The sequence below is a fragment of the Nymphaea colorata genome, unplaced genomic scaffold (assembly GCF_008831285.2).
Source record: "Nymphaea colorata isolate Beijing-Zhang1983 unplaced genomic scaffold, ASM883128v2 scaffold0136, whole genome shotgun sequence".
Lineage (NCBI taxonomy): Eukaryota > Viridiplantae > Streptophyta > Magnoliopsida > Nymphaeales > Nymphaeaceae > Nymphaea > Nymphaea colorata.
In genome coordinates, this window is record NW_022204642.1 from 1 (window position 1) to 17461 (window position 17461).

General features: G+C 50.7%; 3 protein-coding genes, 1 non-coding gene and 1 pseudogene across 4 annotated transcripts; all 5 read right to left on the reverse strand.

Moving 5' to 3' along the window:
* Positions 1-2020: 2020 nt before the first annotated feature.
* LOC116268162 (uncharacterized) lies at positions 2021-3258 on the reverse strand. Its single transcript, XM_031649941.1, has 3 exons — positions 3253-3258; positions 2849-3062; positions 2021-2754 (listed from the first exon to the last, which is right to left on the reverse strand). Exons 1-3 carry the CDS (start codon positions 3256-3258, stop codon positions 2021-2023), a joined length of 954 nt encoding a protein of 317 aa, XP_031505801.1.
* Positions 3259-3357: 99 nt separating this feature from the next.
* LOC116268163 (clathrin heavy chain 2) lies at positions 3358-4731 on the reverse strand. Its single transcript, XM_031649942.1, has one exon. The coding sequence runs from the start codon at positions 4729-4731 to the stop codon at positions 3358-3360; it is 1374 nt and encodes a 457-aa protein (XP_031505802.1).
* Positions 4732-13242: 8511 nt separating this feature from the next.
* LOC116268164 (uncharacterized) lies at positions 13243-15520 on the reverse strand (annotated as a pseudogene).
* Positions 15521-15583: 63 nt separating this feature from the next.
* Positions 15584-15657, reverse strand: TRNAI-AAU (transfer RNA isoleucine (anticodon AAU)). The gene has a single exon. It is a non-coding gene; the product is annotated as a tRNA-Ile (tRNA).
* A 149-nt stretch (positions 15658-15806) lies between these two features.
* On the reverse strand, positions 15807-17183 carry LOC116268165 (uncharacterized). Its single transcript, XM_031649944.1, is given in 7 exon segments — positions 15807-15895; positions 15898-16458; positions 16461-16496; positions 16499-16605; positions 16607-16793; positions 16796-16897; positions 17060-17183. Coding segments are annotated over 7 exon segments (1206 nt in total).
* Positions 17184-17461: the final 278 nt, after the last annotated feature.

Sequence of the window (17461 nt, forward strand, 5' to 3'; positions counted from 1 at the left end):
CCCAACCCCAACCCCAACCCCAACCCCAACCCCAACCCCAACCCCAACCCCAACCCCAACCCCAACCCCAACCCCAATATATACCCAAATGTGTCAGTTATACTTCTGTTGGTGTGTGCAAAATGGGATGGAATGATGATATGAGGATGATCAGCTCATGCCTGAGTTGTTGGAGCTCTCGAAGATGAAAATCTCCATGGGGTAGTTGTAATAGATGGACGATCCCTTGATCTTCAGGACCAGTATCTTCCTGATGTAGTCCTTGGCCGGCATGGTGCCCTTGTACGACATGTTCTCCTTCAACTGCAAATTCACGAAGAATTGCGTATTCGCCTGCACATTCACGAAGTTTTGAGTTATGATGTCGTAAGGCTTGCCACTGAAACTCTCGTTAGAGATGGCCTCGATCTCAAGCGTGAAGTTGAAGTTGGACAGGTTCTTGAAGGGGATGGGAGGCATGCGGATCTGGTTCTTCTTCGCTGGGATCTTGATGACGGGGTATCCTCGTCCGGCTTGTAGAGGTCCTTGATGCAGACGATCTGGGGGACTTCGCACTTGGCGTAGATGGGGAGACTGACCGGCTGCAGGCTTTCCAGTTGGACCTCTAGGAAGCCCTCGATGACGTAGTTTTCCCTGACGGGGGGGATCTTGACTGCCACTTTGACCTGGGCGCGCTCTTTCTTGCGGATCTTGAAACGCACCTCCTCGAAGTACTCGAAGCGTTCGTTGCTCCTGACCGAAAAGACGTACTCATCCAGGTCGTTGAATTAGGCGTTGTTGCACTTGGCAATCACGCGCAACATGAAAGGGTTCGATCCGTTATCCTCTATTATCTCATCCTTGAGTCCGATGGAGACGTCGAACTCCTCGATGGATCCTGGGAAGAGGGTTGATTTTCCGAACATAATGTTGGTCCGGTTGATCTCCACGAAGTATTTGGTCTCCGTCAGCTCGGTAGCGTCCTGCTCGTTCTCGGTCTTGTGCTACTACTACACTGAAGGAGAGGATTGCTCGCTGATCTTCAGGTCACCCATCAGCTTCTCAAGAGTGGGATTGTCGTCCTGGACAGGAGCTGGGTCAGGAGAAGAGTACGTGAGGATTGATCAGGGACGGGGGGGTCTGAGTCAGTCTAAGAATTTGCTGCTTTATCGCTCATACTGTGATGAAATCAAAAATTCTTAAATTCAATCTAACTATCTGCCGGTGTTATTTTGTTGGTTGTTGGTTATGCCCTGGAAAGACAGAGAAATAAAAAGAAGAAGGGATCTGGATGACTGGAGGCGAATCCAGTTGTTGGGACTCTGTTGGCTTATATTGATTTTATACAAATAATGTCAGTCCATGAAAAGATGCAGTCCGACTACCTCTGGGTGCGCCACGCGCCCGTCGAAGAGGGAGTCAAGGTCAGGTAGCAAACACCCTACGCAGGAACCACGGCTATAACTACATGTACGATCGCGCTCCCAACGGTCTGGAGCGACTTGAGATGACCTATCGGTACGTCTATGGTGATGCAGATCGATGGGAAAACAGTACGACTGGTAGCTGGAGAAGTTCAGACTGGGCAAGAAGAGCATCGACAAGGGCAACAAGAAGCGAGGATTCAAGAACTTCTTCAGGTTCGTCAAGAACCCCATCGCCTACATCGGCTGGAAGACCCACAGATGGGTATTCCCCATGCCCAAATTGCTCACCTATGGCGCCATCATCTACTGGGCTGCCGTCGTCTACTACTGGAAGCAAATCTCCAACGAGTACCAGGAGCTGGACGAGGTGTTGGTGAACTACGGCAAGAACGTGGAGGGCACCAGCGGTCGCATGAAGGGATACCACAACAAGAAGCCATTCCACAACCCCAACATGATCGAAGGACCCATGCGCACCCACTTCTTCCCTGAGCTTGTGACGCTGAACCCCACCTGGAAGCAGAACATCCGCAAGGAACTCCAGCTGACCAACCACCACAACGTCGCCTTCTGATCATACAACAACAATCACATTCATATGCCATATCACATCATCACTGGGTCTTTGCCTCAGCGGGCGGCGGGTTTATGCGGAAGAGACGAATGTTGAGGATTGAGGCAGCCTGACGCAGGAAAGAGATGAAGAGTTCGATCATGAAAATGAACTGAATGGCCAAGCAGACGTAGAGATAGGCGGAGAGGTGGGCTCGAACAGCGGGGATGAGGATGGGGATGGCCATGCTGGCGAGGAAGAAGATGGTCGACCAGTTGAAGACTTTGAATTTTTGACTAGCCACCGAGCAAATTTGCATGTGGATCTCGTTCCTTCCCCAGAAGCACACCCAAATATAGAGATATGCGTAGAAGTGTTCCCCATATACGTATTGGCTAAGCCCAGAGAACTTAACAGCTGCAACCACCACGATGAGCACAACTGGCATCGCGAGGGCATTGTACATGTCCCTGCTTTCCCTTTTGGTCTCCTTCATCACGTTCCGCGTCATTTTCCAGCAGACCAGCACCACCACCAGCAAAAAGAAGAGCAGGAACTCGTAGTTGTAGGGAGCGATGATGTGCTGCTCCTGCCAGAAAGAGTAATCAAGAAGAAACCCAAGAGGCCGATCAACTGGTAACAGGGAAGACCCTCGTCGATTGGGTTTATCACATCCAGGTGGAAAGCTCCGATGCCGTACTGAGTCCAAATCACGACGAAGTTTGGAATCATGATGAAGGCTACAAGTGCGTAGAAGCTGATCTAAATGTCCAAGCTCTGAATCACCTTCACGAACTGCAAGCCGACCAACATGCTGGAGATGGCATCGCACCCGTGGTCAAAAAGCATCCCCACCGCGGTTGAATTCTCTGCATTAATTGTCTTTTACTTGTCTTGCGGGCCTGCTTGCCGTCCAAGTTGTCCAGATGTTGATACACGAACAAGGTTATCCCGAAGAGAGCGAGCTTCCAGGGCTCAGCAGGCTTCGAGTAGTCGTTCTCGCCCCAGAACATGAAAACGAAGTGGGAAACGACGATTATGGCAAAGGCCACCAGGGTGATGAGGTTGGGAGCTACTGTCTCAGGGACGAACCGGAGAAGGAACTAGGCAAAGGGAGACCACAGGTACTTATAGGAGATGCTGGCGCAGGTTCCCTGGTACTTGAATTCGCGGAGGTAGCGTTCGTCTAGGTAGTTGATGGTTTACGCTAAGGTTCAATATACGGCATTGAATTATTTATTTAGACAAATACGTTAATATTCTCCAAAACGAATAATGATTATCCATAAATACCTCCATTACGCCGATGGAAATGGAGTGAAATAGGAAGGGAGGAAAAAGTAGATGGATAATCGGCTAGCTTTATATGTAATAATAAAGGAATTTACGGTTGACTGATCAGAACTGTCTGTTGGATCCATAGGGCGAGGTCTGTCCGAATCCGCCCATCATGCTTCCGCCCATCGGTGGCATTCCTCCCATGGGGGGCATGGGTGGCATGCCTCCCAAGCCTCCCATCTGCGGTGGGATTCCTCCCATCGGTGGGATTCCGCCCATTGGTGGCATTCCGCCGACTGAACCGTAGTTGTTGGCGCCGCCAGTGATCATCAGCTGGGATCCGGGCATCATGAGCTCGAGATCGTGGGAAACGAAGTCGAGAGTAGTGGTGGTGACTTTGTCCTTCTCCTTCGTCTGCTCCTTCTTGATTTCGTTTTCGCGGGTGCGCTGCTCGGAGACCATTTGGATGATGAAGGGCATCACGTACTCGTACATGTTGAAACGCCAAGCATACTCCAAAGCGAGGTCAGGCTTAACATACTCATAGCAAGTATAGAGGGTGGCAGCGAAGAACTCCTTTTCATTGCGTTCCACGAAGAACTTAAGCAATTCCTCAACGATCTTGGTATTATCAGCCTCCTGGGCAGTCTCAATGGCATCTCTGTAGATCTCGTCCTTCTTGGAAAGGTTGATACTCTGCTCGAACTTGCCATTCTTGCGGTAGAGATAGGCAGCGATACGGCGGAACTCCAACAAGTGGTGGCTCTCAGTGGCCTTGGCGAGATTGTAGGAGTCGATGTTGGGGTATTTCTCAATGGACTCGCGCAGAGATTCATAATCCTCGATGTCAAGGTAAAGCTCATTGAGGGCTTCATTGATCTCCTTGGTGTTGGTCTGCTGGACGATCTTGAGGAACGGCTCGCAGAGCTGCACGATGCCGAGCCTGCGGATGGAGGATGTGCACTTGACGAGGTCGATCTTGTTGGCGAGGGCCTTGAGGAGCTCGTTGATCTGGAGAGGCTGCTCCTCGAGGTAGAAGTTGATGGACTTGTAGTAGAGGTCGTTGTTGCTGACCTTGGTGATGAGCTGCAGGTAGGTCTCGTGGTTGAAGGCGATGGGGGAGTGCTCCATCATGATTGTCACTGCCTGGTCGAACTCGTTGTAGTGAGAGTAGAGGTAGACTGCCTCCTTCCAGAGCATGAACTTTTGACAAGCGCGGAGCAACTTGGTGGTGTTAAGCTTTTGCATGTAGGTCTTGCAGTGCTCCATCAGTTTCTCGGGCCTGTGCTTGGCGTAGAGGATGGCCAGTTCGGTGAAGATACCGATGTGGGCACGCTCGAGACTGACTCCGGCCTCCAGGACGGCAATCATTTCGTTGGTGACTCCCAAGGATTCGTAGTGCTTGATGAGTCCCTCAAGCTCGTCGGGGTGGACGATGATGTTCATGGCGGCAGTGTTGGCCAACTTGTACTCCTGAGCTGCAACGCAGGCCATGCAGACCTCTCTCCAGGTCTTGGTGGTGTTTGCCTTCTTGGCGGCGTCAATGGCAGCGGCGAACTCCTTGAGGTGGATGAGGCAGGAAGCGATCTTGGAGTTGTTCTTGACAATAGTGTAGAACTTCTTGGCGGCTTCGTAGAGTCTGGCTGAGAAGCAGCGGTCTCCCACCTTTTGGCAGTCAGCTGAGTTGGTCAAGAGAGGAAGTTCTCGAGTTCGGTCAGCTTGTCGAGTTTGGCGTAAGAGAAGGTGAGGGCGTTGTCGATGTTGGGATCCTTGGTGGCTTCGCGGACCATGATGAGATACTTGATGAAGAGAGGGTACTTGAAGTCCTTCTCTTCGCTCTCAGGCTCGCTCTCGAGCAGTCCGATGACGCGGTTGAAGTAGGTGTGGTCCTTGCACTTCAGGAAGGCCTCCATGGCATAGGTCACCTTCATGTTGTTGAGATAGGTGTATCCCAACTTCGACCACACATCAGGCTGGTTCACCTTCTCGGCGTAGTCCTCAGCCCGTTGCAAGTCCCCAATACGCTCGATGAGGATGTCCAAAGCTTCGGAGTGCAGTCCTTGCTTGCGGTAGATGACCAGGACTTCCTCGAAGAGGCCAACCTAGAGGGCGATTTTAGCGATATCGATGGCGTCGTAGTTGTCGAGACGGTTGATGTAGTCCATCACTCTGTTCCTGTCGGACTTGATCGCAGTGATGATCAGCAAGTTTTGAAGCTTGCGGTATTTGGCGAAATCGCTGTTGTGGAGCACGATCTTCTCCAGGAGGGTCATGAGCTCGGTGGTCAGCTCAGCCTCCATGAAGGATTGGACTGCAATAATGACCTCCTCAGGGTTCTTGCTCTCCGGCAACTCAGTGGTGATGACCTGGTCAACGATCTCCTTGCGGTGCTCGTTGCTGCTGGCGAGGACCAACTTCCAGAGCTCCTTAGACTGGCGACTCACCAAGTACTGGGCCTGGATACGGAAGAGGGAGTGGCGGTTGGTGCAGTCGATGAGCTCCTCGTCGCACTGGCCGGGGTTGCGGGTGTATGCAATCACTGAAAGATGGGGATCTCTGTCCTCGCAGAACTTGCCGATGACCTTGGGTCGTAGAACTGGTTGGTTGCCAAGAACTTTTGGGGGTTTTGATGGGTGTCGACCTTGATCTTGGCCATGGCGTTGTGGACGGCGGGGATCTGGATGTTCTCGGAGACTCTGTCCTCAAGCCAGCTCTCAAGGATCGAGATCTTGCTTCGCTTCTCGAATTCGTTGATGAGCTCCTCCATGGGAACGGCGGATCTGACGATCTTGAGGATGCCCTTGATGTAGCTTTCCTCGCACTCGAGGTCGATGAGAGTTCCGAGCACGACGGGGATGGCTTGTGGGTTCTGGCAGACCTTGAAGAGGTAAACTTCGATGTATTTGCTGAAGTTGTTCTTGTAGAGATAGCGGGTGAGTTCGTCGTATTGCTGGTGGGCATCGCAGAGGAAGATGATGGGCTTGGGGTCGGTCAGCTTGAGCTCGAGCAGGATGTTCTTGACCTTGATGGGTCGTAGCAGTCACGCTTGCCTCTGATCACTTCCTCAATCGATCTCAACTGGCCGCACTTGGCAGCAGCCTCGATATACTTGTGGTGAACTTCCTTGTCAGTGGTGGAGTTGATCACTGTTCCCAAGAAGAAGAAAATACCGTCGAATGAGCCTACGCTTTCCAGCATCTTGACGATGTTGCCGGCTCCCAACTTCTGGAGGTTCTGGACTGCAACGTTGACAACGATTTGCAGGTTTTGGCGGTTGAACCTGAGCATCTCCTGCATGCAGGCGAGGCATTGGTCAGGTTCCATCCTGCCGAGGTAGTCGCTTATGAAATCTGGAGAAAGGGCGTGAGAGTTGAGCAGAACTCTCTTGATGTCCTTGATTTCGGTGTAGTTCTCAAGGGCACGCTGGTAGAGTCCCTTCTGCTCGCATAAGGCTGCGATTTTAGGCTTGTTGTAGAGCTTCCAGATCTTCATCTGCAGGATGCTTTCGACGATTTGGGGAGCGATCATGATGTTGACCTCGAGGACCTTGGTCTGGTAGTTGGCGTCTTCGGGACGGTTCTCACGCATGCAGTCGAAGAGCAGCGAAGTGAACTCCTGGATGCGGTTGCGCTGAAGGAAAAGATCAGCGATTTGATGAACGTTGAGGTTCTTGTTGCGCTCGTAGAGCTTCTTGGCGAACTGAAGGCACCCTCTGGGTTAACATCAACCATGCTGCGGAGTTGTTCAGTGTAGTCGATTTCAAATCCTACCTGTCCTGCATAGTCTGAAGCCTCTGCAGGCGTCCCTGTTCATTCAGAATCTGGATGACTTTTTGGTGAGCCTTGGCTTCCTGGAAGATCTTCAAAGCCAAAACCTTGTCAAACCTGGCAACAAGGTCTCCCAACTCAACGCAGCTGTCCAACTTGCTTCCCTGCGCCCATGTACGCACGAGGTCGATCTTACCCTGAGCAAGGACTGGCCCGCAGAGCTCGATAGTCTCAAGCTTGTTCAGCTTTCCCTTCTCCAGCAACTTCTGGAAGTAGATGAGAAGAGGCTGAGGCTGGCCTGGAATCTGGGGAAGCCCCTTGAACTTGTTGATGGTCTCAGCGTTTCTGAGGAGGGTGCCAGGAGACATGGAAGCGATCCTAGCAGCGTTGGCGTAGTCTCCACTAATGATGAAGTTGTTGAACTGTCCCAGGAAGATGTTGTCGACTCCGGGAAGACTGTACTTGCTGGCAAGGGAGAAGACGAGTTGCTGGATGTTGGGGAGGTGCTTGCAGTTGGTCATAAGGTGGGGAAGGAGGGCGTTCTCGTCGATGAGTCCACCGAAGAGGGAGCCGTTCTTGTTGAGGGCGAGGATGCCGTCGTTGGTGAGGTTCCTTGCCACAGCGAAGATGGGCTGGGCGGAGATTCTGGCCTTGTAGATCTGCTCGCAGCTGGTCAGCTCGTAGAGGTAGACGAAGCCGAACTTGGTGACGATGTAGAGGAGGCCGTATTTCTCAGCCACGACCAAGGAGATGGGGAAGTCACCAGGAGCAGAAGCGTCGTAGATGATCTCGGTGTTCTTCTTGAACTTTTGGGCGCCCTCAGGAGGAGCAGAAATCTCAGTCACGTGGACTGTTGACTTGGTCTCGCCGGCCTTGCGCTCAACGAAACAGAAGACGTTGGAGTGCTGGGTGTCGTTGTGGAGCAACACGCGTCCAAAGGTGCAAGCGTGTCCTTCCAGGAGCTGTTGCTTTCCTCCCTCGATGAAGTAAAGTTGGATGTGTCCATTGATGGTCTGTCCATTATCAGGAGTGGAGATGGCGAAAAGGGCACTCCATTTTCTGTCGGGACCGAGGACGTATCCGATGACTTGTCCATCCTTGAGGTCACCTGAGCGGTCGAAGACCTTCACTTCCTTCTCTTCAGGCTTGGCGATGCTGACATGGTAGACGGAGGAAGTGGTGACAACTCCGAGGATATCGTCGGCCACCCACCGCCAGAAGGTGATATTCTCCGAAAACTCAATGTTTGTGAGTTTTTGCTTCTTGTCCATGTTGAAGATCTGCAGGATGTGGCCCTTGCCGCCCTCCACGGGTGCCTTGAGCGCCACGATGTTCTCCTTGAGATGCATGATGGAGCCATCGACCTTGGCGCCGGGCCTGCGGACGATGTTGAACTTATTGAAGAGCTCGATGACAGTGAGCTGGGGGGTGCCATTCTGGTCGACATCTCTGATGGAGATATACCTTTCGGATTCGAGGTGGGTGACGTTGAACTTGAAGAACTTGGGATCGAGGCCGAGACTGGTGAGGTTCTGGATCTCTCCGAATTTGAAGGGGACTACTCCTTGCATTCAAATCAAAATTACAATGATATACCACCACGTTAAATCAACAGAATATAAAGATAGCAGCACATATCCGCATTTCTGGTAATTTGGGATTTGGGTAAAATGTTGTTCGGAATTTATCGAAAATGTCACATATCCATAATTCTGACTGTTTGAGAAAAGATGCTCTCATCCCACAAAGATAGCATAAGGCATCCCCGATCATCCATTTGCCTCAATCCCAATTCCCACATCAATTTTCTTCTTAATTTATCCAATGGGTTGGAGTGTTGTTTTAGCTTACTTCTGAACCGGTGTAATTATAATTGGTGGGGCTGATAGATGGACGATATGCAAAAGAAGCAGGCCTTCCTGCGAAAATAGATCCTGGATAAACAGTACGACCCTCAAGAATTCATCGAGTTCCTCGACTCCAAACTCAAGATCGGAGACGATCTCACCCTCTGCACCTTCGAACAACTCAAATCCGTCGTCGAGATCTTCCTATGCCTCCACGAACAGGAAAGCGAAGAACAGATACCACCAGAAGAACCCAAATCAGAAATACTCCTCAAGACATAATCAGTTGTTACCCCAAGTGTGACAGCATCATCGGTGAAGCCCCGCACCATCCTCTTTGTAAGCAACATCGACACAGGACAAGTATAACTTCACTGAGCCTGAATTCGCAAAGACCTTCAAATGCGTGAAGGTGCATGAGAAGTTTTAGGGAAAATAGCTGCACTGCCGCGTCAGCAAGTAAGGATAGACTTATAAAGCCCTCAACGAAAAAGCACCGGAGGATTTTTCGGCATCGGAGCAACCTCATTCCTTGAGTTCTAGGTCGCCACCCTGGAGACCCAGTGGAAAGTTGGCAGGAGATACAGTGATTTTGTATGGCTGCGTGCCTACCTGCGCAACAAGTATCCCACCCAAGTCGTACCGCCTATCCCATAAAAAAAAGCAGCCAAAAGAACCCAACGCCACGTGGAAAAGCGTATGCGTATCTTGGAGTACTTCCTGAATGACCTTATGGCGGTCGCTGAGTTCCGCAATAACCGATACGTGTAAGGCTTCCTGCGCATTACCGAGGCGAGCAAGTTCGCGAAACTGAAGGAGGAGGGGGAGAAGGAGGGCCGCCAGGAGTCGATCGGCCAAGTGGAGACAGAAAGTGGATAAGTATAGGTGAAATTCAATGCAGAAACCAGAGCGTACCTGCAAGAAATGAAGAGTTTCGTACCCTAAATGGAGCGCCTTTACAAGAGCCTCACCAGACAGGGCAAAGCTCTCCAGAACTTACAACTATAGGAAGTGAATTCCTTGTACTAAATGGGCAATCTGTGCGCATAGCTCCACTAGAAGTCAAGAGAAGTCCTCAACCGCACCCCCAAAGCGGAAGGCCTGCGCAAGCTGAACAACACCTTCGTGACGCTCAACAACATGATGATCGAGTGGGGCAACCTCCTCCGCGGACAGTTCCAAATCATCGAGAAGAATTTCAACACCTTCTTCAAGTACGTACGCAACGATCTGCACGGCTACCTCGAGATCTTCCAGATCCAGGAAGCGCTTGAAGATTAATTCGGAAAGGCCAGACTGGCTCTGGACAAAAAGAAGGATAAAGTGTACTCCTTGTTTGACATATCGAAGTGGGATCTCTCCAAGGAAGTGGCAGTATCTCTTCCCAAGGAAATCGTGCATGACAAGGCCGAGGCTTTCCGAGTGATGCTACCGCGTGAAAACGCAGAGCTGTAGAAGCTAAGAGTGAAGAACTGCCTCTACATGAGTCAGCTGTACCGCAACGGCGACGACAACTTCAAGCGCAGCGCTCTCAAATTCCAATAAAACTTCAAGGAGTGGTCGATCAAGATTAAGGTGAACACCCAGCAGATCGGATAGCTGTGGAACGAAATGTCAGCCTCCTTCTCAGGAGCAGACAAAATTCAGCAATTGAAGGAAAAACCCGTAAACCAAAGCACAGGAGACGAGATACTCGATGATTGATCTATTATCATCTACAAACTGAATAGATATTGCGTGGGTGGAGTGGGGGGGGGGGTATATGGGAGGATGATAGATGCGGGAAAGTGGTTGTGATAATTATGAGGATATTTGAGTGATGATCAGCGTTGCTGTGAGGTGAAATTCTTCCAACTGAATAGACCTTTTTGTACGTTTCGTCGCTCTGCTTCTGCTCGACCTCGTCGATCTTGAGCCAGGCGTCGTGGAAGCTGAGATTGTTCTGCAGGTCCGAAAAGTCATAGATGATCTTTTCTTTTTCGCGTTCATAGGGGCAGGTGATGTTCTGCAGACGTGCGTTGAAGGCCTGCTGGTCGGCAAGTCTGTTGAGTTCGTACTGTTCCTGGCGTGCCACCAAGGTTTCAAGATGGCCCTGCTCCCTGCCCTCGACGATCGACGTCGGCGAGAAGCGGAAGTGCCTGCATGGGGCAACAGTTACTTGGCGATGTTATTGGCGAGGGTAAAGGCGATTCTAATCATCAAATAATAAATATAGCACCATCACACCAACAACATCAAATATCCAACATCATCAATCCCACACTAGCACCACCCATCGAAATCCTATCCTCCTTACTATTGTCCCATTCCTAAGCTCTGGAGTATTCTTAGTTAGGTGGCTATGCACGAGGCTAGTTTATAATGATATGTCGCTGATATACACAGTGGTGGCCCGTCAGGAGGTGATTCTTTCCTAGTTCACTCCCTTCAGTGGCAATTTCGTGCTCACCGCCCAGCAGATCCTCAAGCGCTGCTCTCCCAACCGCAAATACAGCAAGTTCTCCGCCAGCAACTACATCTTCTACGTCCTCTACGATGAACTTGTGTTCATGGTCATGGCCGACACCAAGTACTCCGAAAGAATCGCGTTCTCATACCTGGATAATATACGCAAGATCTTCGTCACCACCTACCCAGCAGAAAAAACAAAAAAAATGGGCATGTACGGAGCCATGGACTTCGGCACCGTCTCAGAAACAATATGTAACTGTATAACTCGCCCGAAGAGGTAGACAACGTGGCTAAGCTGTGGAAGGAGACGGAGGAAGTGAACCAGATCCTCAACTAGGACCTGCAGAAGCTGCTGGACCGGGAGGAGAAGATCTAGATCCTCGTGAAGAAGACAGAGACGATGTCAGCGTTATCTCTGGACATGGTGGGATCGACCAGGACCATAAAGCATGCGATGATCTGGTAGAACTGGAAGATGCGGATCCTGCTCTTCTTCGCAGTGCTACTGGTGATTTACTTCATCATGGTGATGGTGTGCGGCGGAGTGACTCTTTCCGGTTGTTTCTGAGCGTGCTCCTCCCGGGAACGCTATATCGTGATTGTGGATTATATAATTGAAAGTATAGGCTTCAACATGGCCAGTGTCTTCGTGGGGACGGGTTTTAGCCAGGTGGTGCAGTTCCAAACCGGTGACAAGACCAAAAGTAGAAACGTTTTCGGGGTGCTCACCAGGGCGCCCGTGCGCAGCATCAGCATCGACGATGCCAATGATCGACTCATCTACGCCACCTCCAAACGCATCGTGGCCGCCTACTCCGCAGGAGAGATACAGGAAGTGACCGCCATCAAAAATTAATGCAGCATCCTCAAATCGGAATACATCCACCCCCATGCCTTCGTCAGATATTGCCTCTCCAATGGCAGCGTACACTCCGTCGGAGTGCCCGATTTGAAGGATAGCGAAGAGGGAGGACAGCATTTGCACCCTTAGACACAGTTTCTGGGAGAAAAACACAATAAGTTTGGATGTGTGGCCGCCAATAAAAATCGAGAAAGGTACCTCTTCTGTGGCTATGGAGTAGTCCCAGTCATCGCTAACTTGGCAACTGGCACTCTAGACTGGTATGGCAAGAACGTGAAGAATGACGAGTTAGATTTGTAAGTTCCCATCAAGGACGTGGATGCTTCTTTCATCGGCGACTAAAAATCAATAGTGGTCCTGCACGCGATAGAAAACTCCGCATCTACGACGTCAGAGGAACCCAGAGACGTCCAGTCGTCGACTTCCTGCTCCCTCTCACTGAAAAATCCCAAATGACCCGCATGAAGATAGCCGACGACGAGAACGGCTACTACTTCAGCAACGACATCGGAGAGATCTTCAAGTGCGACAACAGGAAGGACTGGAAAGTGGTCGGCAAGTACAAGGGCATCAACGCATCAGTCACCGACTTCTAGCTCACCAAGAAGACCCTCTTCGCTGCCAGTCTCGATTCATACGTGCACATGTACGACCTAGACACCACCAAACTCATCCGCAAGTTCTATATCAACAAGCCCGCCTACTGCCTCAGAGTCTTTGCCGATGAGGAGGACAGTCTGTCCAGTTGCTAGGGAGTGTAGCAAGAAATGGCATTGGACGATATCGACGATGTGGAGCCGGTCAAGCCCGAGAAGCTGAAGCAGATCAGGAAAAGGAACAAGGTGGGCCTGAAATACCTGCAGCCGAGGTAGTTCGACGAGCCAACAGAGATCAAGATGGAATAGGTGAGGCAGAAGGAGTGGTACGAGGACTTGAACCCCATCGACCGCAAGGAATTCGAACAATGAATGATCACTATTTATTCTATATGGGTATGCCTCCATATCAACCTAGGCTTGCAATAATATACTGATAATAGCATGGTGTGAGTTGTAGATGATAGGGTGTAATCATTGGTTCACTTCTTGTTCCTGTTGTCAACGAGTCCCACTGTGAGGTTCCAGACCAATTTGTTGTTGGCCAAATCGCTGTCCTTGTCGAGACAGTAGAATCCCTTGCGTTCGAACTGGTATCTGTCGGTCATCTTGATGTCCTTCAGCAGGTCCTTGTGCACCTTCACTCCCTTCAGCACCTCCAAGAGTTATTGTTCAAGTAGTTCAGGTAATCGTCAGCATCTCCCGGCCTTTCGATAGTGAACAGGAGACCGTAGTTGCGGACCTCAACGTCAAAGGATAGTCGGCTGAGAGCCAGCTGAGGTAGGAGTTAGGCTTAGATTTCTAAAGATAGTATTAATTGTACATTCTTGTCGATTTCTGCGATGACCTGGGTGATGACTCCGTTTTCCTCCTTCACCTCCTTGATGAAGATGGTGGATGCGTACTTCAAGCCGACCACTTTTTGGGGAGCGATTCCGAAGAATCCCTTCTGGTCCTTCAGCTTGATGTCCGAACGTTCGACCCAGATCCTGCTGGTGAACTTGATGTTGCGACTGCCTCTTTGCTCCTCCTTGGGGAAGAGAGGAACAGTGAGGGTTTGCTCTTCAAGGCCCTCGATGATAAGCTCCACTGGCTCAAGCACGGACATGGTCCTGGGGGCTGCGCATCGAGATACTTCCTCACTTCGTTCTCGAGCACTCCGAAATTGATGTATTTTCGTTTCCGCGGCGGGTGACTCCGATGGCGTCGCAGAAGTTGTTGATGGCTTCAGCGGGGTATCCTCTCCTGCGCATTCCGTTGATGGTCAGGACGCGGGGATCGTCCCAGCCGCCCACTCTGTTGGTGAAGATGAGCTCGTGAAGCTTACGCTTGGAAAGGACGGTATAGGTGATGTTGAGCCTGGAGTATTACCACACGTGTGGCCTGTAGATGTTGAGTCTTTCAAGCACCCAGTAGTAAAGTTCTCTTCTGATTTCGAACTAAAGGGAGCAGAGGGAGTGGGTGATGCCCTCGAGGCTGTCGCAGATGGGGTGGGTGTAGTCGTAGAGGGGTAGATGCACCACTTGTCGCCCACGTGGGGGTGGGAGTGGAATTTAATGCGGTAAATCACCGGGTCACGCAAGGTTGTATTGACGTGCTTGTAGTCAATCTTCGCCCTCAGCGAGTACGCGCCCTCCTCGTGCAATCCCAGCCTCATCTCCTCAAAGATTCTCAGATTTTCCTCAACAGGTCTATCCCTATCTCTTGAGGGGAGTCCCTCTCCTCTCTTCTTCCTCATTTCCTCCGCAGACTCCGAGCAGACAAAGGCGTCGCCCTGTTTGATGAGTTGAACAGCATACTGGTGCAAGATTTCGAAGTTATCGGAAGCGTGGGTGATCTTCCAGGGCTCGTATCCCATGAAGTGGATGTTCTCCTTGATGTTCTCGATGTATTCGATGTTCTCCTTGGTGGGTTGGTATCGTCGAAGCGCAAGTAGCAGTGGCCCTTGCTGATCCTGGCCTGCATGAAGTTGAATCGCATGGCCTTGCAGTGCCGATGTGCAGATACCCGTTGGGCTCTGGGGGGAAACGGGTAAGCACAACGTCTCCGAACTTGCCGATGCGGTCCTCCAGGAGCTGCTTTGAGTTGACTGCTGAACGCATCTCTCGGCCAATCAGCTCGGAAATGTCCTTTATGTGGAAAACCTCCTCCTCTGCCGCCTTCACTGGGTCTGGCTGACCTTCTCCACCTTTTTCTTCTCGGCCACCACTTTATCGGGGAGTCCCTTTGCCTTCCAGCTCTCCTCGAAGATGTCCTTGAGCACTTTGCCCTCCACGAAGGGGATTTGGTCTTTCACCTTGCCCAAGAACTCGAACTTATTGGATTTTTCGTTGGCAGTGGCGATCTGGGTGTCAACAATCGCTTTAATTTCTTCGGGAGTAAGCTTTACACCGACTCCGCAGCCTTGCGGACCTGTTCAAGGTCAGCTCCGCCCTTGAGCTCTTCGGATTTGAGATACTCGATGGTGAAGTCGAGCTGGTTTGGGTTAGAGATATCATTTGATCCCACCCAAGTGGCAAGTGGCTTTCTGAATCTTTCAATAGTGATGGGCAATTTAGTAGCGATGGAGTAGAGCATATTTCCAATCTTCTTTTCTCCTTCCTGCAGGCCTGAAAAACTGACCACCTCAAAGAACGCATTCTGTGTGGCCTGTTCGGACTTGACTAGGTTTCCCACGAGTCCCTTTTCCAGGTTGAACTTATTGGCGAGCGCCTCAATCCTTGCCTTGTCGGCTTCGATCCTCTCCTTATCAGCTTCCATATTTAAGATATAATCGATTTAAAAATGTTGAATCATTTCTTTTATAACCCTGAGTGACAAAAATGGTCACGGTGGGGATCGAACCCACGACCGTTGCGTTATTAGCACAACGCTCTAACCAACTGAGCTACGCGACCTTTCTGATTACCACCGCATCACAATCACCAAATCATCCATCAACATAGGCAAGGCTTATGCGTATATATACCAGATAGATTGGCAAGCAAGTAGCATGTGATAATCGGATTATAGTGGCGGTATATTTAGCAATGCGATCATAGAAGCGTCAGAAGTCCTCACCTCTTGAGAGGATCTCCTTGCAGGTCGGCCTCAGGAATAAGGTATGCTCCCATTGAGCAACGTAACAACCCCTTGGTCAACAAGGGGAGGATATGTGTTTACTATGCCGTTCTGGACCAAGTCTCTCAGGGGGAGGACGTAGCCAGGGAAGTCCAGCTTCTATAGCCAACGCTTGGCGAAGCAGAGGGTGCTGTACTAATAGTTGATTGATTACTTTTTCTGTGATAGATTGTAGAAGGCCTTGGAGCGTTGTGGTATCTTGACATTAGAAGGCAGGTAGAAGTCCTTCATATAGTGGGAGCAGTCATCATCCTCTCTCACGTATCCCTTTCCAGTGGAGCCGAATGTCTCGATGGCGTACTGTTCGCCCTCCTCCATCTTCTCGTTGGTGTTGGTCTTGACGCAGGGGACAGTTTTGCCGGCGTGTATCTTATAGGGATCGATGGAATGCCCATTCAGGTTCCTGACGACCTTAACTGGGTATACCTTTCCCTTGATTTCCACCTCATACGATTCCATGGTCTATTGGATCTTTGCTCCGATCTCGCCCAAACGTGCATCAATGCCAGCCTCCGCCAGTCCTGTATTGGTGGCGTCCTTGACCGCTTCCAGCAACTTGTCGTAGGTGGGATTGAAGCCACCGTGAAGGCGCAGTCGATGATCCTGCCCTTGATGTGGTGCCGAAGTCGATCTTGCAGACGTCGTCGTACCCGAGTACGGTGTTGTCTCCGGGGTTAGGGGTGTAATGCGCTGCAACGTGGTTGAGGGAGCATCCGGTGGGGAAGCATACCGGACTCGAGGCCTTTCTCGGGAGCCAATTTTCTGTTGTAGTTTTACAATTCTTCGCAGATGTCGATGAGTTTGCGTCCGGGCTTGATGATCCTCTGCGCGAAGCGTCTCACCTGTCTCTGGATCTAGGCTCCCTTCCTCAAGTTTTGCAGGGTCTCCTCCATGAGGGCCTCCTTGGCCTTAGTTCTTCCGTTTTCACGCGGGGGACTTTGTATTCGTGGATTTCGTTAGGGCCGTATCCTTGGAACTGATTGTTGGGGAACTTGATCTTGATGGGGGTCTTCCAGCCTCCCAGGCATCTGAAGATTTAGTTGGTTTGGGTGGGAGGGTTATCGTCTTCCACTTTGGCATCGACCTTGGGTGCATTTTCACCTTATTTTTGTTCTTAGGTGGCATCAGCAGCTTTCTTTTTCTTCTTGTTCTTCTTCTTTTTTTTCTTCTTCTTCTCACCGTCATTCTCGGCAGTCTCCTTGCCCTCCTCCTCAGAAGATTCAGCAGCATCTTCCTCCTTCTTCTTCTCCTCCTCCTTCTTGGCAAGGAGCTCTTTCTGGCGATCCTCCTCCGTAATCTCCATAGTTGATCAGAATATAATACAATTAATGATGGCTAATATGGTGTATGATGGATGGATGGGATACAGAGGTGAGGACTATCAAGGCCTGCTGGTTGGGTTTTTATTATGGCTGACGGTGATGGTACGGGTGTGTCTGAAATAGTTGTCTGGGATCTCCTGGGGGTGCAACTTGTGGACTCCGATGTTGATGTTGAGGTTGGTCTGGATGTCATTCCTGACCTCACCCGCACGCTTGAACTCCTCAGCAGTCCTGCCCATGCTGTAGGAGAGGGCCTTAT

Excerpts from the sequence above, each read along its gene's own strand:
- LOC116268162 (XM_031649941.1), bottom strand. Across the intron at positions 2,755-2,848 it reads CAAGCAGGCCCGCAAGACAA|TTCGTGAAGGTGATTCAGAG; the intron begins GTAAAAGACAAT and ends GTCGGCTTGCAG.
- LOC116268163 (XM_031649942.1), bottom strand. The coding sequence starts at position 4,731 with ATGGCCTGCGTTGCAGCTCAGGAGTACAAGTTGGCCAACACTGCCGCC.